At 48.8% G+C, this 25074-nt stretch overlaps 1 protein-coding gene across 1 annotated transcript in view; it reads left to right on the top strand.

Moving 5' to 3' along the window:
- The window catches only part of cacna2d2a (calcium channel, voltage-dependent, alpha 2/delta subunit 2a), an 82890-nt gene that overhangs the window by 35831 nt on the left and 21985 nt on the right, over positions 1-25074 (top strand). Inside the window, 6 exon segments of the mRNA XM_067245605.1 lie at positions 1490-1534; positions 6242-6380; positions 15500-15631; positions 15912-15969; positions 23748-23798; positions 24526-24625. Coding sequence (XP_067101706.1) covers positions 1490-1534; positions 6242-6380; positions 15500-15631; positions 15912-15969; positions 23748-23798; positions 24526-24625 — 525 coding nt within the window.

Here is a 25074-nt window from a genome sequence, read left to right as displayed (position 1 = left end):
CATGTTGTTTTGGATGAGGGGGGGGGGAAGGAGAGAGGAGGATAGGCGAGATAGGGGTCGAAGAAAGGAGAGGAGAGGTAAGGAGTGGATGGAAGTAACGAGGAGAGGAGGACCAGTAGAACGGACCCGAGCTGCAGATCAATCCTGCTTCCGCGTTCGCTGGAGACACAACTGCTGCCACGGGAGCCGACTCTGCAGAGACGCAGGCTATTTTTAGCTCTGCCAGCCGACCCCACCCCCCCACCCCAACCCCCCCCCCCCCCCCCATCGCCCCCCGTCTCTGCTCTCTACATTCCCCCACAAGCTCAGCCTTTTCCCATCCGTCCTCTCCAAGCCTACCTCATCTGCCCCCACCATTCCCCCTGTTTGCCCCCCCCCCCCTCCTCATTCCCCTCTACCCCTCTCACCACCCTAGCTGGCTCAGTCTGGGGGGTGACTCTGACCCCCTGCCCTCCACACACATCCCCTCTGCCCCAGTTCACAGGGCTTTCTGGGTCCTCCGGAGGATTGGAACTGCGGACAAGTTGTCATCATTGTTGACATTCAGGGTGGTCTAGGTGGGTCTGTGCCGTTCTGTTTGGCTCTGTGTGCGGTTCTGATCCAGCCTAAGTGTGCGTGTGTGTGTGTGTGATAGGTTGATACTTTATATGGTTTGCAGCACAAACGAGGGAAGGACCAAAGGAGCTCGAGCAGAGCCTCTCCACAGGGCGCAGACAGTCACCACTGTCCTTGGAAGGATGTCCTCACTAATCCACAGCCTCACACAGCCTCGTTGTCACGGCGTCAGTCTCATCCCTCGTCCCCTCCCTCGGCCTCCTCCCTCGGCCTCTCCAAGATAATGAGGCGTGCCACACGGAGGCTGCACACGGCGTGCAGTTTTGGCCCGCCCACTTGACTGCTCCGCCGAGAGATAAGGATGGGTGGAGTTGGGGGGGGGGGGAGGGGGGCTGGGCGCAGGGGGGATAGGGGGCGGACTGGGGGCTGCGGATGCGCAAGATTGAGGGCTGTTGGAGTTGTGCGTGTGGGGGGGGGGGGGGGGGGGGGTGCGCGGGGCTACTGGATCGGCCCTCCCTTCCTCCTGGGTTTCCTCCATGACTCCGACGCTCTCTCAGCGGAGAGGCTATGCTGCTTGACTTTCCTACTACCGCTTCTTTTCCCATTCCGTGATGTCTCTCGCCCATCGACACCCATGCCAACACCTCACCGCCATGCCACCGCATTTCTGAAATTCGACAGCACCACCGGGCGTAACATTGCATGCACACCTACATACGTGCATACATAGCATTCTTTCCGATTCTCCCCCACAGCTCCTCATCGCACTCCTCCAGTGTTCTGTGATGCGGATTATATTCTCATGCTGTCCAGTGTGACGGAATATAACCCCAACTCTCTGGCTGCACACAGTGAGGCTGACTGATATAGGCGCTGCTATATCTTATCTCATCACCTGTCTTTTTTTCTTTCACCTCCTTTCTTTTCTGCGCAGGAGAGAGACATTCAGTACTACGATTCGAAAGCGGAGTCAGACTATGTGAGTACAGTACGGTCTGCCCCCAAACACCCACCGTCCCCCCCCTCCCACCCCTCCCCCCATCCCCCCCCCCCCCCCCCCCCCCCACCCTACTCCTCGGTGTTGTCGTGCCCCTGGTCACCTCCCCGCTACACGCTGTCTGTGTGTGTTACCGAGGTGACACGGCTGAACGGTGAGTCTGTGTGACAGAGCAGGGGCCAGCACCGTGCATGTGACAGTACCCTCCCCCCCCCCTCCCCTGCCCCCGCCTTCCCCCTCCCCTCCTCCCCCCCAGTCCTCCTGACTATGCCCTGCCCGAGATCCAGCCCAACCCCCGGACAAGTCCCCCCCCCCCCCTCTAACTCTCCACCGTGGACCTCAGGAAGACCACTCACAGTGCATGTGCCGTCAACTACCACCTTCCTACAGGACCGGCCGACCTCAGTGCCTCCCAGAACACCATGCCAAACACAGAGTCACTGACCTCACTCTTCCTGTCATAAAGAAAGAAACGAGGCATATTTCTTTATGACTTCCATACTAACCGTGGGCAGGCCCACCTGCCGGTGTCACAAAGCGAGAGCCCTGCCGGGCGCAGTGTTTGGGGATGGTGTCTGGGAAGAGGCCCGCAGGTCCGGGGCCGGAGGAGAAGCTCCTCCGGGGAGGAGAGGAGAGGTCACACTGGTCTCGGGAGCTCCAAGCCCGAGCCAGCTGATTGATTAGCTCTCAGAGGGGGGGGGGGGGAACTGGAGAATTCCCTCGATCACCGAAGAACAAAAGGTAGGAAGAGGGGGTGGGGGGAGGTGGGCAAGAGAGGTAGGTGGTGGGGCGAAAGAGCAATAGGGAGGCAGAGGAGTCATAAATCAGGGTGTGATTTTCTCTGCGTGTGCTCCACTGCTGTGATTAATGGCACGGCGCTTTAGGGCCTGTCAGCTCGTCTAATTGAAGGCCATCGGTCATCATTAGCATGGCGAGCTGAGGCCTTACCCCCCCGACACACCCCCTGACCCTAGCCACCCCGGCCCACCCCAGCGCAACACCTCGAGGTCACCTGGGGGTCGACTGCCCCTGGTTCAGCTGCTCTACTCGTCCACCTCCCTTGCTGTGTGGTATTGGAGGGTTAGGGAGCTGGTTGTAGTGACCACTGGGGGGAGGGGGCGGGGAGAATGAGGATCAAATGGGTGCGTAGAGGTAAGTGAAAGGATGTCTAACAGTGTATATGTTCGCCTCCTGTTGCTGTCTTTTCCCCCCCTGCTTCTGTCTCTGTCCCCTCTCTCTGTGCTCTGATGTGGTCCTGTACTGTAACCTCTCCCTCCAGCACCTGACGCCTGTTGGTCTAGTCTCACCACCCTGTGTCTGACCCTTACTGTCACCCTGAACATCCCCACACACACACACACACTGCCCTCACGCTGCCCCCGCTCTGTGTGCCCCTTCGTGTCCCCTTGTCTGTCCAGCCCCTCCCCTTGCTACCAGCGGGTGCCGGAAGGCCCCGGCACTGTGGTGGAGATGCTCCGTCGTTAGCGTGTCTAATTAGCATGCTAGCCCAGATGCTGTGACCTCCATACTTCTCTCAACTCTGAATTGATCGTTCTTGGTTCTCTGTTCTGGTTCCACGATGTCCCGGTTCCTGAACCTATGCAGTAGGGTACATAATGTACGGTTATATGAACTCCCATTTGTTGTCATAGTACATAGCAATACCTGTTGCACTTCATTCGAGTTTAATGGTACAAGTTGTTTTGGGAGGTTAAAAGCTACAATGCTTTTACAATAGGTATTGCTATGTAGGTACATGATAGTTAATGTAAAGTGTTGCTTACCGATATTATTCAGCGCTGTGTTTCTCATGCATGGTAAAGAGATCTTGTGAAGTGAGTCACAATGCTTTTAATGGAACTTAAGGGACATGGGCAACATACACACACACACACGCACACACACATTACCAACCAGAATTCCCACTGTTAAATGGGCTTTCAGTTTAACAACGTGATATTGATTCTACAGTCTACTGCATTACTAATCATTGTTACCGGTTCAATCTCTCCTCAAGATCCATCCAAATGAAACAAACAAAATCAAGACCTACTGTAGAAAATGATTATTTCCTCTCCAGCAGAGAGCGGACCCCTGGGCCTCTGCCACCAGTTACACATTGTCTGAGGTCTACTCACAGGTGGAGTAGACTAAACTGACGTTTTAAGGCATAGCGATTTCATCAACCTACACTTTTATTTTCCTAGCTTTGAGTTAGACTGAAAAAGATCTATATCATTTTTTTCCTATTCTCTGTATATTTACAAAATCCCAGTAGAGTCTATATATATACTGAAACGAGTCAGTTTCAGTATATAAATACATAATAACAAGAATAATTTATGTAGAACTGTGTCTTGCATGAATTACTACAAAACAAGGTTACCAATGTTAGGCAATGGCCAGTGTTAGGGAAAACCTAACTGTGATGATGAAGTACAGAACAATACAAAACAAAAATATAACAAGACATACAAGATACATATTTCCTTTGCTTGTGTGTTTACGTGTTTAAAGTACTGTCCAATATATATAAAACAGGGCAATAGAAAAAGGCATAGACTTTTGAACTATTGTTTATTTCACAAAAAGACGTCACATTTGACTGTTGACACTTTGACATGGTTCTGGATATTGGAGCTTTACCACACACAGACACACACGCACATACACAAGTCCAGGCTAGGAGTGACGATGGTGATTTACATTTAGTCATTTAGCAGACGCTCTTATCCAGAGCGACTTACAGTAAGTACAGGGACATTCCCCCGAGGCAAGTAGGGTGAAGTGCCTTGCCCAAGGACACATCGTCATTTGGCACGGCCGGGAATCGAACTGACAACCTTCAGATTACTAGCCCGATTCCCCTACCGCTCCAGGTGATCTGGGTAGATAGGATTTCCCTGCAGGAGTGAAGGTGGAGAAAGTCTTCAAAATGTCTTCTCTGGCCTCTTCAAACCTTTAATTAAACCTTAGAATGGGGAGATAAAATTAACAAATTGGGTAATGAATCGAGCAAAGCAGGTGGTGTATGGCTGAAGAATATGAACCAATCAGTCTTTCCTGTGTGGATTTATTTAGCTACTAATTAGAAGCTGCCTTGGTTAATTATGATTGGGCTCTTCTAAAAAAAAAAAAAACGCCTGACAGGAATGACAGTCAGGCTGAGCGATAAACAAATACAGGCGTTGGCCCCCCTCACTGTTGATACATTAGAAACCCCCCAACCAATCAGCTTCACCGTTAGTGATGAACCAACATCTCTAACTCACCTTTACTGTAAACCAAGCACCTCCAACCCAGTCATGTGAACTATCAATGATCGTTCTTTATCTCTAAGCCAATAACATCTGCCGTGGTTAACAAAGTAAGCACATTTAACTTAATCATCCGTGCTGATAATTTGCCTTGAGTATGTTAAGAGTTAACTCAATGTTAACTTTCACATCTAACCCATCTTAGCATGGTGTACTGTGTGTGGTGTTTCATGTGAGTGCCAACCCTGGTCAGCATGGTAGCATAACACAGGGCCTCCCGTATTGACATTCAACAGGCTCCACCATCTCCCTGCTCTTCCCAACAACAGTCTGTAATTGTATTTTAATAGACAATTAAAGCCAGGTCATCAATCAATTGCTGAAATGGACATGGGGCTTTGATTTAATTTAGCAAAAAACAAACAGTTTTTATCATGTCAGATTCAATTAACCCTCGCTTCTCTATTAGAACAGTTTGGTGTTCCAGCAGGATGCACAGCATGTGTGCATACTTGTCACTGCTAGGAGTCATACAGTTATCAGTAATACTAGAACAGGCGATTACGCACAGCACGTAAGTATACAGAGGCCATATGGCTGGAAAAGGTTTTGGAGCATCCATGCATGTGTTCTCTGTCTGCATTCTCCTTGCAATCTCAGGAGAGTTTCTTCGGGATAGAGGCTAGGCGGCTAATCAGTGCCAAAGGAGCGGTTTCGAAAAGGCTTCGATTGACTTTCACATGATTCGCTATAGAAAGGTTTATCTTGTCGATACCTCATCAAGATGGAATCCTAAATGTCACATTCATGGTTCAATCTGGATTTTGTTTTTACCTACGTTCTGAGTTGTCACTTAAGATAAAGTGTCAGCTCACCAAAACACACGTAACTTTACTCTTTCTCACCACAATAGTATAGTCCTGGATGAACCCAGAGGGCTGTTGTTTACAATGTGAGGCACAGGAGAGGGATCGGATGGACAGCATCTGCTGTACTCCACCCACCCGACTTGAGGAACAGTGTGCGTGTGTGGGAGAGAAAGCTGGGATTCAACCACGGTTGCTAGTTGTTTTGGGGGGTTCATTTGTGTGGCACCTTAATGTGTCTGTGAAAGCCATCTTGGACACTAATTGATTTTCAGTGTTAGCATCTGCTCTGACTAAGACTCTGTGAAAGACGAAGAGAAGAAAGCAACCTAACCCGGTCGTGGACAGACTAAAAGGCGGCATAAGTGCTGTTTTGGTCGCAAAATCCAAATTTGACAGCGTTTGTTTGTGAATGCCTCCAAGGGTGCATACTCAGGCATTAGAAAGGCCCTGTTTGTGTATCTCCCTTTGTCTGTTTGTCCGCCAGTAAGTGTACATGTGCTCAACTTACTAACTGTGTGTGTGTGTGTGTGTGTGTGTGTGTGTGTGTGTGTGTGTCTCTGCAGTCAGAGGATGGAGAAGAAGAGAATCTGATGGAGAACCCGTACTCTATGCCTCTGGAGTTTGTGGATGATCCCAACTTTAAAAACAAGGTCAACTACACCTACAGTGCCGTCCAGATCCCCACAGACATCTACAAGGGCTGTAAGTACCCGGCTCCTCTCCACAGATGCATCCTCCCTCCTGCACGCGCCCACCAGCAGAACATCCTCAGATAGCTTTCCGTGACTTTCTAGAAGACTCTTCCTGTCAGGACAGGGCCCGGGTCCTCCGTGGGTAGATCACACCCTTGGCTCCTCCAGCTTGACCTCCTCTGAGGGTGTTAACAAGACCTTGTGTATCAGCCAGCACGTTCTCTGTTCTAAAGTGATAGCATGTGACAGGAGCTGTCTCACAGTACACTGATGCTCCCTGCTCCAGCTGTCTTGGCATGGGCGCTTCTTCTCAAGAAGCCTGCCCTGTCTGGCCTAGTCTGGACTGCTCTTGCCTAGTCTAGATTGGTCTGGCCTGGTCTGGACTGGACTGTACTGACTTGGTCAGGTCTGGACTGGTTTGGTTTGGTCAGGTCTGGACTGGCCTAGTCTGGGCTAGTCTGGACTGGTCTGGACTAATCTGGGCTAGTCTGGTTTGGCACCACTCAGCCTACAGGCATCACACCCTCACCTGGCAGCCAGCCTCAACCTGACAAGTGAGCAGATGTACCTGCTGGGGATTAGTGCTCCCTCTGCTCTCTGCTCTGCTATCCCACACTCATCTCCTGGACCTGAATATGGCCTTGGCTGCCTTCCTATTCCAAAACCAAATACATGACTTGGAGGAAAGACAAACACGTGTTTTTTCCCCCCTGCTTCTCTTTCCCCTCTGTCTCAGAAGCGTTAGATATTGTGTGGAGGACGTCTGTCTATCACGAGGCTCTCCAGCCTCTCTGGACCAATCTCGTCAGAATGAGAGCCTCCTCGTCCAGAGCGAGGGGTCAGAGGTTAGGCTTAGCAACAATAGAGCAATCAGCCCAGCCCATTGTTCGTGCGGCCATTTTGCGCTGGCCTAGATTCTCTCCCATCTTCTAGGATATGACTTGAAGGGATAAAGGCTCTCTGATTGAGCCGGGTGGAGAGACGGGCGTAGGAGAGCTGTCCTGTGTTACTCGGTGAATGGCACTCTGTGTGGATGAGAGTTTTTCACAGGTCTAAGCGTCAGAGTACTGTTTGCCCTTGATCTGAGCAAATCAACTCTCTATGCAAGGTCTGCCGTGTAGAGATTTGCTCCACAACCGCTTGTAAATATTTATGAAAACGCTGTGTGTGTGTATGTTGCATATGTGTGAAGCCATATGGGTATGGCTGTAACTGTGTGTTTCCGTAGTACTGTGTTAGTTTGATGACGATTCACATACATGCAGAAGTACAGTAAATGCTATTGTAAATGTATTTCATTTCACCTATTTCAATAATGAATACTTTGTTCTATAAACTAAATATAGCATAATTGTGTGTTTGTGTGTCATAAAGATACCCTATTCAGAAAACAGTCATTCTTAATGTATTATTTTATTTCGGACCTTATCAGGGCTACAAACAAGATAGTTGTTGTAATACTTCACTGGATTATACATAGCAACATATGTACTGTTGATGTCAGATGTTGTTGAATTTACATAGTGCTACAAGGAGCACCAAGCTGCAGTAGAGGCTGGCCACCAGAAAGGTGGAGGGGCTAGCCCAGAGAGGCTGGACAGGCTGGCCACCAGAAAGGTGGAGGGGCTAGCCCAGAGAGGCTGGACAGGCTGGCCACCAGAAAACAGAGGCCCACAGCCAGAGGTCACATCTCTGCTGTACCATATTGTACAGTACTGTGCAAAGGTCTCAGGCACAATTAAAATAACATAAAAAGTCGAGTAAAAAATATTTTATGAAGTGAATAGATTAAACACCATGTTCTCAGACTTGCACTATTCTGCCAAACAATACAAAAGACAACAAATCGAAGCATTTAAAACAATAGTCATGTAAACATTGTGGGTGCCTGATACTTTGGCACAGTACTGTGTGTGGTGTGGTGTTGGGGTGAAAGTGATCAAGAGAGAGGCCAGTTTAACCAGGGAGCATTGGAAATGTGATTTGCTAAATACAATAAACTGGGCGTCTTTACAGACAAGTTGTTTTTGCACAACGCGCCAAAATAACATGGTTTTCTGACACTTGGAGATTGACTAAAAGAGAGAGAGAGTGGGGGGGGAGCACTGAGATAGGGAAGGGAGAGGGAAGGAGAGGAGGTGGAGGAGAGACACTTTAATAATAGAAACCGTTTAGAGCAAAAAGGTTTTTCTTTTTTTTATTGTGTTCCTTTCAGCAGCTAAATGAGGCAGTGTATGCGTCCTGGTTTGATTCGTCTGCCAGGGCCCATGTCCGTTTATTGAGATTGAGAGTGTTCCCTGGGCGCAGTAATGAACCATTTTATGATTCATTATCCCACTGCTGATTCCTGCTGCCAAGTCTGCAAACTTTCTAATTAGCTTAGGTCAAACATTCACACCGTTTTCTTCTAATTATGAACGCTTATTACAGAATGCAAGGAAATGCTACAGGGACTAAGGTGATGTAGGTGCTGTTGCAGTGGGCCGAGGCTGGGTTGATTCCCCTGTTGGATGTTATGGGGGAGATGAGGAAGAGGAAGGGATTTGGGAATTTTGCTGAATAATTGTTAAGGAAGGTCTCTGGAAATCTTTCATTCTTTTTACCAAACTAATACAGACCGATATTTAATCCCATACAACTCAGCTACTGTTTCTGAGAATACAATTTGACTCCCAATTTTCTTGCTTGGAGCTGAGATTCCCACCTCCCTCTGAGTTACTGCAGCCATGCTATACTCAGCTATGCGCACAACTAATGTATACAGTGTGCAGGCATAAATGCACTGTTATCACTGTAATGGAAGTCTTAAAGAAAACATTCAAATACTGCCAACCAAAACATGTTCTTTTATTAGTTGCAAAGTTATAATAAAGTTTAAATCCCAGGCACACAGAGCTGTTTTCCAGCTGAAGTCCTGTTGTCAGGTTCCTATTGTGCACACCCTCAGTGAGAGATGTTTCCATTAGAATAGAATAGTGAGGAGTGACTAATTGTGTGTGTAGATGAAAGAGTGGGTGAAGTGAGGCATGTGGAGCGTTGAATAGAGGGATTAATCCTTCCTCCCTCCCTCCTCTTCTGAGCCGGATGTCCCTCTCTCATCTAACGGGAGAGAGGCAACAAGCCCAACATCAATGCCCAAACCACCAGCCACCAAACCACATGGTTTCTGTCTGTCAGTATTAACCAGCCAGTTTTCTTTACCTTGCCATCTATCTGTGTGTCTGTCTGTCCGTCTCTCCATCCTGTCTGTCTGTCTGTCTGTCCATCTCTCCATCCTGTCTGTCTGTCTGTCTGTCTGTCTCTCCATCCTGTCTGTCTGTCTGTCTGTGTGTCTGTCTGTCCGTCTCTCCATCCTGTCTGTCTGTCTGTCTGTCTGTCTGTCTGTCTGTCTGTCCATCTCTCCATCCTGTCTGTGTGTCTGTCTGTCTGTCTGTCTGTCTCTTCATCCTGTCTGTCTGTCTGTCTGTCTTAGTGCACAAAGAAGCAGGTGTGTTGGACACAGACAGGAGGTAGACAGAGAGTTGGAGGTGCACTCCTAGAGTGCAGGTTTAAAACAGAGAGAGATAAAGAGAGAGAGAGATACAGTATCTGTGGAGCTTCTGTAGTATCAGACCATCCCTCTGGCTTGCCTAATGAGGTATCTGGTAAGAGAGGGAGATATGCTGCAGACTCTGCCCAAGTAGCACAAAAGACACGGATGGAGAGACTCTCAGTTCTGCTGTGAATAGGAGAGGAATACTGATCAATGGAAGTTTAGGGAACTCATCTGGATAGTCCTTCACTCTAGGGACACCCATTTAAGACATGATCTTTTGAATGGTATGATCTTGGACGGTTTTTGATGGATTTATGGGACAGTACATTCACATCAAGTAAAAAAAAGAAAGAAAGATTTTTGGTTGGGACAGTGACTTTGGGTTTGAGTTTGTGTGACTCTGTAAGATGTCATCTAACAGTGGGTGCTGGCTGTATTCTTGCCCCCCACCTTAGGCTTATCCCCTGGCTGACATTGACATGTTCTCTGTGTCAGCTGGCCCACGCCATGTTGGAGATCAACCCAGACCCCCTCCGCATCAAGCCAGATTTAAGAGTGCAAGGGGAAGCAAAAGTGATTTGTCGAAGAAAGGAAGAGAGTGAAGGGGAGAAGGGATTGAAATTCTGTGTTTTGACAGTGAAGGGGAAAAGTAGAGGAGAGGGAGACACCACAAAGGGCGGTATTTCTGCGGTTCCTCTTGATTAGACAAGCTCAGTCTTCCAGCCTCCCGTCCCTCTCCCACCCCTACGGTGTGTGTGTGTGTGCCCAACGAAGGGGCACTATCGTTTACCCACACACTAATTAGAACAGTCAGCACACCACACTCCACTCACCACCAAGCTCGCAAATTACATTTTGTTTGTTTGTTATTTACTGCACTTCTTTAATTAGAAAAACTCTTTTGGTGGAAGGGGGGCGTTGGGGGAGGGGCCAGACCTAACTGTTCTCTCATTCCATATTCATAGAACAGAAACGAATGATCGTTCCAAAGGGAAAGGATGTGACGGGTTGTGGGTTCCTCAGCTCAGCTCTGCGTTTGCTAGTTAGCATTGTATGGTAATTCTGTTTGTTCCCACTTCGGTGTGAACACGTTTTACTGACATTAAGATACTTTCAACCTTAATTTGTAGAAGAGAAACAGTACCATGGTTTGTGAACTTAGCTTAAAGTACATTTTGTTTCAACTCTTAATGGATTTATTCTCTTGGAGAAAAAAAAAGCATAATTTTGTTTTGGAGTGCCCAGAGTTGGTTTATAGCAGGTCTTTGTAGATGTGTGAGCAGCTGCCAGTTCCATGTGTTTCATCAGAAGGATGAAAGGTTTTAGGGTCCAGACTCTCTACAGTCGAGCCAGACCAGAAGACTTCCCTGTAGAGAGAAAGGGAGGAAGGAGAGAGAGGAAGAGAGGGGAGGGGTGTGTGCAGAGGCAGAAAGAGAAGGAGAGAGAGAGAATTAGAGGGAGTATGGCACAGAGTGAATTTGGCATTCTACAGAGGTGTACGGTATAAGCTCTAATAGAACAGCTTGTTTTCCTTTCTGTAGGTCACACTGGGTCAGAAACGTATTATGTATTTGTTATTATTGTTTCCATCCCAAGCTCCATCGAAATTACATTCAGTTTAACTTCCTGACATGAGTTTTTAGATAATAATATTTACATGAAGAAAAAAAAACGTCCATAACTGCTTTTGCTTCGGTAAAGAAAACCAGCTACGGAACTCGTCCATGAAAGGTTGTTTGTTGAGAGAACCTTGTTGAAAATCCTATTGTTACAGTAACAGTATATTGAGGGCTGCAGCTCCTTTGCCCCTGTGACAGCTACTGTAGTTCGTAGCCGCTCTCATAGTAAAAGATAGAGCATAAATATCTTTATGAGACGAGCAATGATCGTGGTTATGGCTCCCCTAAAGGTCATATCCACACAATGGGCTGCAGGTCCGTTACCCAGTAAGGGATTGTCAGGAAGGCCCGTTTGTGTTCCACTGGCTGTGATGTATGACAGGCCAATGCGTTTGTGCATAAATGTGTGGACTCCTACAATAATGATGTTGGATTCATAACTGGGCGGAAGGAACAGATCCATTTTGATGGCTCTTCATCACGGGAGTCAGTGCGTGGTCTCAGAGTGAATAATGTGTGTGTGTGTGTGTGTGTGAGGGAGGGAGGGAGAGAGAGGGAGAACAAGGAGAAGGTGAGGGGCTTGTGTGAGCAATGATCACACTAGGGGATGCTCCATAAATCCCACTCATAATTGTGTCCCTACTTGGTGCGCAGTCCTGCTCCATGAAGGGGCAAAGCCAAGGGTGCAGTAACCAGCAGCAGAGAGGTGCTGACGGATTACCTTTTAAAGATATCAGAGCGAGACCTGTTTCACGTGACAGATGGGTCCAGCACAGCGCTCTGGGCCCCCTGTACGCCTGCGTGAGCTATCCCCTCCCCCCCCCACCCCCAGGTGGAAATATTTATTTTTATCAACCGTCCAGAGAAGTCATGGTGTAGCCTTACTGAATAAATCAAAGAGAATTAGTTTGCTTGTGTTCCCTTATCTGCAATGGATTCATATTTTTTCCAGAGATAACCTGAGTATGGTAGATGTGTGTGTGTGTGTGTGTGTAGGGCCAGTGCTGGCTGCTGACAGTAGAGGTGGATTACATCTGCATGCCTCTGGCCTGTGGTGTAAACAGCATCCACGCCACTGTCTGTCTGTCTGAGTACCCTTGGCTCAAAGACGACCACACACCCACACAGACAGATCTCTGACCCTAACCCTATGAGGCTGTGTAAACCATGCCTTGTCAACACACACACACACACACACACACACGCTCAGTGAGATTTATTTGTATTGCTATTCTTGTGGGGACTCAATTCAGTCCCATTCCATTTCATGTTTTCCCTAACCCCAACCCTCACCTTGACCCCTAAGCTTAACCTTAAATCTATCCGAAACCTCTAAACCCAACCTTTATTGTTATTTTAACACTAATTCTAAGCCCATAAAACCCCCTAGAAATTGCACGGGAACTTGTGAGGACCAAGAACATCACCACAAGTTAGAATATTCCTTGTTTTACTATTCCGGAAGAATAGCTAAACAAGTCTACACACACACACACATCTCCCTTAATCAAAATCAATGATGCTGTTTATAATGTATTACATCGCCGTGCTCACACACACACATTTGCACATTAGTGTGTGTGGAGTTGTAAGCTTATATCCTTCTTTTTTTTTTACAACAAACACAGACACCAGCAGTGGAAGCAGTGGAAGCATAATTCACACAAGAGCTCTTCGACTTGCCTGTTGAGTAAAAAGCAACATGTTGGCACAATGTAGCTGCATAGCAGGGAACAAAAGTATGCCATTAAAGACATATCCTTGTGGTGATTTGACATTCCGTTGTACATGTTCGACAGTAACAGTGACAGCGGGCATACCAGGAGGCATTTTGGAGTAAACACTATCTACCCATGGTTTATTCATGTGACATGATGTTTATACCAGGCTGCTGTTGATCACAAAGCTCCCTCGTACAGAATGACCATATTAGGGAATGGTCTGCTGTGGCCCCTCACCTTCACCAGCGCTATCAGGGTGTCTCCTTGCCCTTGGCCTGTCCAGAACAGCTGTCATCACAGCCCCACTGCCTGAGCAGATAAGAGATGTGCCTGAGACCAGCACACAGCCCCAACCCTAGCCTCGCACACAGCCCCTGCCTCTTCCCAAGCCCCAACCCAAGCCTCACCCCCAGCCTCTGCCCCTGCCTTATCCCCAGCCCCAACCCCAGCCTCATCCCCAGCCTGCTGTGATGAGCCCATGTGGAACCTCAGTTCTGACATATCGCCAGTCTTTTTGTGTTATTCGGTAAAGTGCATAGTATCCTGGGCCTGCAGAGTGGATTTGGTCACGGTGTATTTTCACACTGGAGAAATATTCCATATGGCTGTTGCATATTTAAGAGCAGCCTGCTACTCTGGGATTTTTCTCTCGCCTCTTCTATCCTTCCACGCTCTCCGTTTCCCCTTTGGTGTTTTTGTTTGTTCACATCTGGAAGGTTCTCTCTCCTCTGCTCTTTTTCCTCATTCCTCTTGTTGTGTTTATGTCTATAAATTTAGCAAAAAACATGTTCAGGCCTTCCCTTCGGTGACAAGAGCAGTTTGGCTCTCATATGCTCCTCCCCTCTAGACACTGGTTAGTGCTGGTGTGTGTGTGTGTGTGTGTGCATCTGTGTGTATGTGAGCTTTTGTTTGTGTCTGCGCGCACAACTAAAATGAGCACATGTGAGTTTGTGTTTGTGTCTGCGCGCACAACTAAAATGAGCACTTCCATTACTTTTGAACTCGAGGTCACTTTAACAAAGGAACGTTTTGTTTTGAAACAAAAAAAGAGTGATTATTAACAGTCACCGGTGTGAGGCTTACAGTGAATGAGGTGTGCGGGTCAGAGACCTCTCTCCCCCCCTCTCTCTCTCCAACCTGACAGCTCGTCAGTGCCTCCGAGCAGTAATTGAAAATCATGGGAAAAGTGGATAATGATCGTTTATTTGTGGGAAATTCAAACGAGGAGGGGAGAAAAAGCTGGACGTGGTGGATCGGGGGCTTATCTGGCTGTGGTCGGGTGAGTAATTAAATCAGAGAAGCGGAGTGAAGTTCTCCTCAGCTCAGCGCCGCGTCCTGTTTCTCCTTTAATCAGGCGGCCATTAAACCTCTGATTGCGTTCCTCGTCTTCTGACTCCGGCTTAGCTATTAAACTATAGGACTGAAAGCTTTTTTCTCCGTGGCATCAGCCAGAGAAGGTGGGGTGGAGTGGTTTTGCGTTGAGGCAGGGGAGGAGGTAATGGGAGCACTCACAGGATGTTTAAGAGAGAGAGAAAAGCAGGTATGGTGAGGGAGTTGTTTAGGGAGGGAGAGAGGAGAGGGAGGGGAGTTGGGGGGGGCAGGAGGGGAGGGGAGGAGGGGAGAGAAAGACAGACAATGAGACAGAGAGAGAAATATGTTGGTCGTATGTGTGGATTTATGAGTGCCATTCAGGATGTTTTCTTGTTCTGCTTGAATAGGTGATGAATTCCTCTCAGACGGACCATTAATCCATTTCACAGCGTGCGGCTGACCTGTGAGATATAACTGTGACCTTACACTGACACGCCAGGATGTGCGCGCACGAATAAAACACACACCCAGGCATTGTTAATTCAGCAGGGAAACAGCTACCCAGCAAACCTGTTTGGTTTTATTCCGTCTACATCGCTGTGACACGTTACCTTCTCCAAGGTCAGCCGGCACCCCAGCGCTGCTCTCCGCTGCTCCAGACAACACTCATGTCCTGCCCCCATGACGAGCTGGGTGGCACAGCTGCCTGGCTGTCTGCATACATAAATAGAAACATTTATTCATACATATATATGCATACATCTTTATGGAGCCCACCACCGCGGGCTGACAAGGTTATACAGCCAGACTGCTCCATTCTATACCTTACTCTACTGGACACACAGTATGAGGATGCCCTACTTTGGTCCTTGTCATGATGAATGTGTACAGCCCAGTGTGTGTGGGTGCGCGTGCTGACAGAGTGTGTCTTTCTGGCCTGCAGCCCCGGTCATCCTCAATGAGCTGAACTGGACGCAGGCTCTGGAGAGGGTCTTCATCGAGAACCGGAGGAATGACAGCTCCCTGCGTTGGCAGGTGTTTGGGAGTGCCACAGGGGTCACCAGATACTACCCAGGTGTGTACTGTTCATATACCCCCTCTCTGTTCCAACACGTTGACCCCTTTTTTCCGTAGAGGTTGGGGGAGGGGGGTGGGGCTTGGTGATGGTGGTGGGGCATTGCTCTGTAATGGCAAAACAGGGCCCACAGTATGTAAAATACAGCACGTGCTAATATCCTGTACTGCGTCAAGTAGTAAGAGACCAAGAGTAAGCCACTTACAGTTATGATATACCGGACTCCTCTCAGCTACTTGTATATCCGCATGGTCATGTCTGGTCCTGTTTTCCCCCACAGCCACTCCGTGGAGAGCTCCCAACAAGATTGATCTGTACGACGTGCGCAGACGACCGTGGTGAGTAACCGCCTCCTCGTCCTGGTTCATTCAGGAAGTCCACCATTAGGAATTCTGTGGATGTGGGTTCCTGGTTGCAGTGAGCCGCTCCTCTCTCGCTGAATTTGAAACGGAGCAAGGCGTCTCCGTGTTCCGGGCTCTGGGGGTCCTGGTGTTTCCTAACCCCCTGCTTATCTCCGTAGGCCACCCTGTTACTTTCTCTCTTTTCCCGGTCGCACAAGAACAAGATAATATGTTTGCACTTGGGCACAAACTTTCGCTCGCGGCTTCGTCGTCGTACATCGGGTGGCCTTTTGTAGAGGCGACAGAATTTCCGGAGCACGTTTGTGAGGAGACGAGGAGCGTGTGCCGACCCCCCGACCCCGACCCCCCCCCTTTCCCCTCCCTCCCCCTTCTGCGCTCTCTCTACCTGCCACTGTCACATCAGCTTTGTGGATGACCTGCCTGTTGCCTGGTTACACACGAAAGCAGACTGGACATTGTCCTGACAGCCATGTTGATTAGAGCTGATCCCTGTTGTCTTCCTTGTCTCCGCCTCGCTCTCGCTTAGCCTTACTGGATGTTCCAGGTCATGGGGGGGGGGGGGAGGGTGGTGGGGCGGGGGGGGGGGGGGGGGGGGGGGGTTCAGCAGGGGTTGGTGAATGCCTCTGCCTGGATGAACCCGAGACGAAGAACAAACTTGCAAACGAGCCAAGAGCACGCAGAGAGCACGCTCACGTTTGAGTGATGAGTGCAGTACGAGCTGTCGATGCTCGTATATACACGCCTGTGTGCCGTGTAAGGATCTGGGACTCCTGGGCCTTCGCTCCATTCACACTGGGAGATTTACGGGAGCTAAACATGTGTGAAGGGCCCAGAGTCAGCCGAAGTCCTGCAGCCGGGGTCCCCTAAGCGTCAGGTTTAGGAGCTAACGAGGTGCTTCCTGACAGACTAATTAGGTTCACACGGTAGAAAGAGTCCCTGGCGCCGCACGTGTCACCGTCACATGACTGGTACCTGAGAAGCGTGGTCTACTTCTGCTGTAGGAACTGTGCAACTGGGGGAGCGGTCCGAGCCGACGGCGGGCCCGTGTCGCCGGCAGGAAAGAGAGCGTCGAGGAGCACTTGCGGGAAATGAGCTGGGAGAAGGTGGGGGAGGGGGACTGGGTGTCTAGTTTGTCACTGTCGTCTCTCCCATGCCCCCCACCCCCACCGCCCCTCAAGCCCCACCCCCACCCCCTGCCTCATCCCCCACCCCCCCTCGCCCCTTACCTGTACTCCTTCTCACCCCCCCCCCCCCCCCCCCACCCCCTCTACTTTCTCTCACCCTCCATTTCCTCTCTTGGCTCTTGTGGCCTGTTGCCTAGCAACCTGTGCCCTGCCGCGCTGAGTGGCAGGGTGGTGGCAGGGAGTGCCATGATGTGTCAGGTCAAGCTTGCGTGATTATGGTCTAACGCGCTGTCTCCGCCGGTGACAGTCTTAGGAGAGGTCAGCCAATCGCTGAGCCCAAAGGACAGGCCGTTAGCTTAGGTAAGCCTATCGTGTGGTGTTGTGACAGACGTAGATCAGCACACCTTTCAAGGGGAATCTGGTATGAACAACGCACACGTAATCAGACAGCCAACCAAACCCCCCTCCCCCGATATGCACATCACTGCATATCTACTGTAAGTTGTGGCTGATCCATATACTGTAACACCCACACACATATATATATATATAGAGAGAGAGAATACCAACACTCTATGTCAAATACGTACAGATAAGTGCTATCACACTGAACGCTATTTCTTGAGATACCCTCCAAAAATACCAATATAGTAAACCGAGTGCACAGATGCAATCTGAGAAACACACTGATAACATGGTACATGGCGGTGAAGAGGCCCTGGTTTCAGTTAGCGGCCTAATAGACTTCCACCACAGTGGGGATGGATGGAGGGGCCATCCTGCCTGGCCAGGACCACCTCCAGGGGGGGTCTGCAGACCAGGGCCACCTCCCCCCCACAGATGGTCTCCCTCCGTCTGCTCTGCTTCCCCGCTAACGGCCCCAGGAAAATTAATGGTCTAGTCAGCGCACTTAATTGTCTCCAATTGCTCTGACATTAATTATTCACATTTGTCCATTATAATGTCTGTTCAGGTTATCAAAGGAAGAGGGGGTGAGGGGCCCGGGGGGGGGGGGGGGGGGGGGGAGACGGTGAAGGAAAAGGGTGAGAGAAATAGAGAGAGACAGGCTAGGTCCTGTTAGCCAAGCGTTGCAAGGATCCCATTACCTCCCAGGTTCAGTACAGCATGCCGGCCATAACAGATATTGATTTCTCAGAAAAGTCAATCTACCTTCTCAGTAAATATTATGGCTTCTGGTCAATCCCAGTAGCTGAAGTTCTGAAAAAGACCACCCCCCCACCCCCCCACCCTGAAAAAACCTAGAGCCATGGGCTTACCTCCAACCATCCCATGTTCTCCCCTCATCTGGGTGTTGGGGGGGGCTGCTTTCAAAAGAAAGGCTACGGTATTAACTCTGGGACTGTGGTGTGAGAGTAATGAAAAAAGCCTGAATTTGGGACACTGACAATAAAGTCAGAGACTTCGAGTTGGACTTTTTCGTGCTCCAGTTTAGTAGTGACCTTGAGTCTTTAAAATACACCACAGGAGATATTTACAGGTAAGTCAATGAATGACAAAACGCTCAGTCAAACTCAGATCTATTGAAATGATTTGAGTCTGTACATAAAGGCTGTACTGAAATCTAAACCATTAACAGCAGGTACAGGCACTATGTATAGAATAAATCACTTTTCACAGAAAAATACTTTTAGTAATGTTTACTAATCAGCCAAATGTAGCTAACATACTGTACCAAACATTTCATATGGAGCACAAATATTTAAGCTGCGACCCAAAAAATGTAAACGGGAATCTCGGTGTCAGCCTCTCATATAATCAACAAAAAGTAAAATAAATAAAAGCCAGACAACATCTCTTTCTCCTGCAGGCTCTCTGGGCCACATCCTCCTATATTTTTTATCTTAATTTAATCTTTATTCGCCACATCCACAAGAGCGCTAAGAGAGCAGCAGTCCATAAAATAATAAGCCCATCAGCACACACACACACACACACACAGACGTCAACGCACACACACCCTTCTCTCTCACTCCCTGGCACCAAGCTGAAACATTTCAGCTGTAAACAAAGAGTCCCATACACATTCTCACACATTCCTGTGTGACACACTGATAATATTTCTCCGGAAGCATCCTCCCAAGCACACTACTGTGGGCCTCCTCCTGCAGATATAGGCTATGCACACACACACACACACACACACAGAAACAAACAAATACATGCAGTCATGCAGATTAACGCTCGCCATCACACCAAACTCATGCTCCTCCACTCATAAAACAGCACGTTATGAAAAGGGTCTCTGGTCACTCCATGTTATATCAACATGTATTATCTGAAATGGGTGCGTAGATCATTCTGCAGATTCAAACGGGAACCACAGTACCCAGTGAAATGGGTCAGGGTGCATAAATGCAATCTCTCCAGTGCCTCGCCCCCCACCCCTCAACCCCCCCCCCCCCCCCCCCCACCCTCCCCTGGCAGAGTTAATGTATTGATTTTACAGCGCTGCTCCATGATAAAACTATTTCATGAATTCCAATGAGACCCTTTTACTAGACTGCCAGAAAAGGACAGAAATACAATCACAGCGACGCAGAATGTGTCATTGTGTTCTATTGGTTGTATAATGTGTTTCTTTTCAAAGTGTTGAGTGGGTTTGGGGTGTGAATTTTACAGCTTCAATCTACTCTTGTTTAGTCCATAGCCTGCTCTAACCCTTTGCCACTCAAACAAAGCATTCTATATCATGACAGTATTTTTCTTTACATTTCTGAGTGTTTGCGTGTGTAGTGGTAGACTACAGTTCTTTCAAGAGGATTGCTAGAATTTCTTGCAAAACTAAAAGTACTTGGCATACTTTAAGTTCAAGGCATGTCAGCAAATTAATCTACAACCGAATGAAGATAAAAAAACTGTTTGAAGTTTGGAAGTAAAAAATATAACGTAGGGTTATATTACATTGAAATGTAATGGCAAACATGAATGTATGATTTGGTAGGCATGTGGTTCTAGTATCTATAAGATTTCATGACACTGCTCTATTGGACTGTTGCACACTGCACTACTCAACTGACTACCTCATATATCTGGCTTTATACCATGGTCTGGGTGAATACTCGATTCTGATTGGCTGCAGGGGTGTCCGTTATCGGCCACCTACTACTTAATTGCAGCAAAACTGTATTTTCACCGTTCTATATTATTCCGCTGGCTACATAGTATATGAGCCTGTACAAAGTGTCTGAAATAAGTAACCATACATTTAGTCATTTTACATTTAGTCATTTAGCAGACGCTCTTATCCAGAGCGACTTACAGTAAGTACAGGGACATTCCCCCCGAAGCAAGTAGGGTGAAGTGCCTTGCCCAAGGACACAACATCATTTGGCACGGCTGGGAATCGAACTGGCAACCTTCAGATTACTAGCCCGACTCCCTCACCACTCAGCCATCTGACTCCCGTAACCATAACAACAGGGACGGAGTCAAAGTCTCCATTTACAATTTTGAAAGACTTTAACAAGCTAACTTGTATTTACAACAATGAGTGACTTCAATATTTATTTTAACCTATTTGAAAAATGTTACTTTTCTGAATGTAGTTTGGAAGTAAAAAATATAACGTAGGATTATATTACATTGAAATGTAATGGCAAACATGAATGTATAATTTGGTAGGCATGTGGTTCTAGTATCTATAAGATTTCATGACACTGCTCTATTGGACTGTTGCACACTGCACTACTCAACTGACTACCTCATATATTTGGCTATATTGACTTTGTCTGCACTTAGTCTGCCTCAGTTTATAAATCATTACTATTTGCACTATTGGCTGGATGTTAACTGCATTCCTTTGGCTCTCTTCTCAATGACAATAAAGTTGAATCTAATCTAATTCTTTGATACAAAGCCAGGGAGTATTGTTTAGCCATTTGATGGTGAAGCACAGGCTTCTTCGCAGTTATTGAGTTAGGCTCGATTTTCCTGCCACTGGAAGTTTCCCTCACCTTCTGAGAAGTAGTTGTAACGGCTAGGTCACGACAGTGTGACTGCGCTGCTGCGGTTCTGTGTAACATCACATTGGAGTAGTCATTGAACACCGAGAGCCTGTTCGTCTGGGGCCTCGGGCTGATGTCTGAGGACGTGTGGCTGGGAGGGGAAGGGGACAGGCGACTGGGCTCAGTTCAGCACCAGCCAAGCCCATCTGCTCGTCACCTGGCCTTGGCATGCAGGAGACTGGGTAATGACAGGGAAAGAATGGCATCAGTGGGCAGGAGCCAAGAGGTAATTACAGACTGGAACCCATGCAGAAACAACACATCTGGATCCATGAGTCAAATACAGCCGTATCAGGGGCCCGGGCCATGATTTTTATCTGTCAAACCGTGCAACTATACATCAGCCTGGAGATTGAAAATCTCCCCGCCCTCATCCAGCCTCTCTCCTGCTCGGAGGAAGGAAGGAATACAATTCACTCTCGGCAATGAAGAGAGAGTGTGTGCTGACGCACCCAGACTATCTGAGGCAGGATCAGCCATGGCAGTGCTATAACTTCTGTGGCAACACCCTAGCTCATGCACTCCTCCTCCGCTGGCTCACTCCCCTTAAAGTCCTCCTCAAACTCATTACTTCTTGATAAATGCGACTTCTGTTTGGGAGGTAGAACTGAGAAATACTTTCTCCGAAGCCTGTTTAGAGTTGTTGGGAAAGCGTCGTGTCAGCTTGGCGGATCTCACCGTGAGCTGACTGAGAGACAGCGGGAGAGGACCTCGCAATTTGGTCCCAAAGTGACCCGTGATTAACATTTTGGCCTTTGAATAACTTCAGCCATATTAGATCCTCAGAGTCCACTGTGAGCAAAAGACTTGCTGGACGAATGAAAAAAAAATCCATCAGTTGGTCTTCAGGTCTCAACCTTCTCCAAATCGACCTCAACTCAATCAGCAGACAGGCCTTTCTGTAGCCTGAAGCCATAGCAATGTGGGCTGCTTTCTGGCTGGACGCATCGATGACCCCTTTCACAAGCCCGTCTACTCACAGAATGAAACCATCAATTCCTGCCGTCAAACTCTCTCCTTCCCCTCTTCACTGAAATTAAGACTTCGGTAATTAAACTGATAAAAAGTCATGCCAATACACTTCATGGTGCCAGACCTGATTCCGAATGCCCCCAAAATTGTGGGAAGCTGAGGAAGTTCTATCTTTGATGTGGCGTTCTCTATTATTGAAAATAATTGGATTCTCCCCCTTCTTACACACACTCACGCTTCTCACTGATCTGGGCATGCTCAGTGATTGGCCCTCCTGCTTGGGGGCGCCGGCGGCGGGGCTAGCGTTCCGTCCCGGGGTCCCAGACGGAACGCTAGCGTGATTAGCAGGAGGCTCTGGCTGTGTGTGTGTGGCGGGGGGCACCAGTGCGGCAGGGGACGCCGAAACGGGGGGTCAGAGGGTCACGGTGCAGGTTGGAGCTGCGTCTGCCAGGCGGCGGTGACGCCGAGACCCTCTGGACAGCGGAGAGGCCTGTTGGGGGCCGTCCTCGCCTTACCTTCATATCGGCTTGGCCAGACTTAAGGAAAAAACATCTCGCTGGCCCCCAGGCAGCTGGCACCCCTCCACACACAGCCTAACGTCTGATAATCAGCAGACAGAAACCCCCTCGACGATCGTTCTGCCTCTGCCTAAGAACCCCACCCCCCCCCCAAACCACCAAGTCCGCTCCTGCTCGCTCCTCTCAAGACCCGACCGACACGCCCATATTAACCCTTTGCCAATCTACAGAGGGTGTCCTCGCCGTCCATCCGTCTCCGCTCCATTTGTGTCAGGTGTAATGCGCTTTTAATTGCCGCTGGAACCCGACGAGAGCCTTTCCGATTTCCCTCTATATGTCAGCCTCTATCGGTCGCGGCCAGACCTTCTCCAGTCGGCCCCTGTGCTCGTGCGTGGCGTCTGCCGGGGCTGTGGCACGGCACACTGCAGCTCTGCTGCCCCGCCGCACACACCCCCCCCCCCCCCCCCCCCCCCCCACCCCCCAGAGCAGCCCTGCCTATTTTGGGAGCGGTGCAACAGTGGCATAATGGTCTTAAGCAGCTTGTGTCTCCGTGTGACAAAGAGAGCGCCTGAGTAAATCGTGTGTTTGACGTTGGACTGATGAGTCATCAGAGGGATATGGAGCGTCAGCGACGATTCGTTTTACTGACAGCACTTAGCTGAGCTCAGGTCCCCAACAACCCGGGTCAGCGTCCGTCTCCCAGCTCCCTGGCAGCAACCAAATCTGTCGAGCTCAGACGGTGAAGCATACCAGCGCTGACTATCAACGTCGAAACAGTCAGCCTTCGAGATATACAGGTGGCCCTCGTTAACGCGTGTTCCGACGTTACATCGTTGTACACATATTTATCCTCAGCTCAGGCTAATTGAGCAAAGACGCCAGCGATGCTACCATGGTTGTGGCTTAACTTGGGAGGAATACACAGCACAACTTGTTAACTCTTCTAAGCGTCTAAGCTATTCCAGCACTCTGTTAGCTTAAGTGTTATTAGCCTTGGTGCCTACTTATCATTAGAGCTCAGCTTATTGTGACTCCATTAAAAACTTTGTTCAATTTTGGTCAACTAAGACTATTTCTCCGTAAATTGAACAATTTTCTGTATTTTTTTGGAACAGGTACATACGTGGAGCATCGTCTCCGAAGGACATGGTCATCATCGTGGACGTGTGAGTACCTTGTCTCTCTGTCTTCTGTCTGGTCTCTCTGTCTTCTGTCTGGTCTCTCTGTCTTTTGTCTGGTCTCTGTCTTTTGTCTGGTCTCTGTCTTCTGTCTGGTCTCTCTGTCTTCTGTCTGGTCTCTCTGTCTTCTGTCTGGTCTCTGTCTTCTGTCTGGTCTCTCTGTCTTCTGTCTGGTCTCTCTGTCTTCTGTCTGGTCTCTCTGTCTTTTGTCTGGTCTCTATGTCTTCTGTCTGGTCTCTCTGTCTTCTGTCTGGTCTCTGTCTTCTGTCTGGTCTCTCTGTCTTCTGTCTGGTCTCTCTCCTTCTCCCGTGCTTCTCCTCTGTCTCACCCGCTGTGCTGTCAGGCAGCACTGAAGGCCACCAGTGCCACCTGTTGGTCTGAACGGAATCTGATCCGAGCGTAAACTAGCCTGCACCTTGAAGGTGTTTATATGTACAGGCCTATCTCTATTCCATGACTGCGTTCAGACGGTCACTATCCAGATTATTATTCCGAATGGGAGGTTTAAATCGACTGGGATTGGGGCGAGGTAACGGGAAAGAATGTGGGGATTTTTTGTGTTGTGGCTTCTTCTGACCCATTTATACGCACCTGTGGGGGAAGTCATTATTGAATACATGGGAAGACATGTCGCCACAACCTGACACGCCGTCTGGGTGTGGTTCAGGCGGGGGGCTAAGTGAGTGTCTCCGCTGTTTCCGGATGCTTTGTGCAGGAGCGGGAGTGTCAGTGGCCTGACGCTGAAGCTGATGAAGACCTCTGTGATGGAGATGCTCGAAACGCTGTCAGATGATGACTATGTGAACGTGGCCAGGGTGAGTGTCCTTGTCAGCTCGTGCATCACAGCACCCATCGTACCCGTCCACGCCGCATGTACATTGTCATTCCGGCCGACACGCCGACACACCCTCGCCTGGACACGCGCATACCGGGCCTCCCCGACATTTTACTTGATGTGGTCGCAGGAACAAATGGGTTTTGCTGTCAATGTTTTATTGCTCGGTCCATATAATTACACAGCTATAATGGTGGCAGCGTTACCTCTGCGGATGATTGTAATTTCACGTCCCCTATGTGTGTGACTGTCACAATCTCAGTCTCCTCTCCATTCCATGATTAGTATTGGATTCCTATTTCCATTCGATATTACTGCAGACCGTGTTTTTACACACACACCCACCCACGCATACACACACTTGATGTACACACACAGTACCGGTGGGGTAGCCCTGTTTGGAGACTTCCTTCAGTAATCCCATATAAT

Source organism: Osmerus mordax, chromosome 1 (assembly GCF_038355195.1).
Source record: "Osmerus mordax isolate fOsmMor3 chromosome 1, fOsmMor3.pri, whole genome shotgun sequence".
In the NCBI taxonomy this organism is placed as follows: Eukaryota; Metazoa; Chordata; class Actinopteri; order Osmeriformes; family Osmeridae; genus Osmerus; species Osmerus mordax.
Note: the sequence above shows the minus strand (reverse complement) of the source record. Positions and strands in the feature narration are given on the sequence as shown.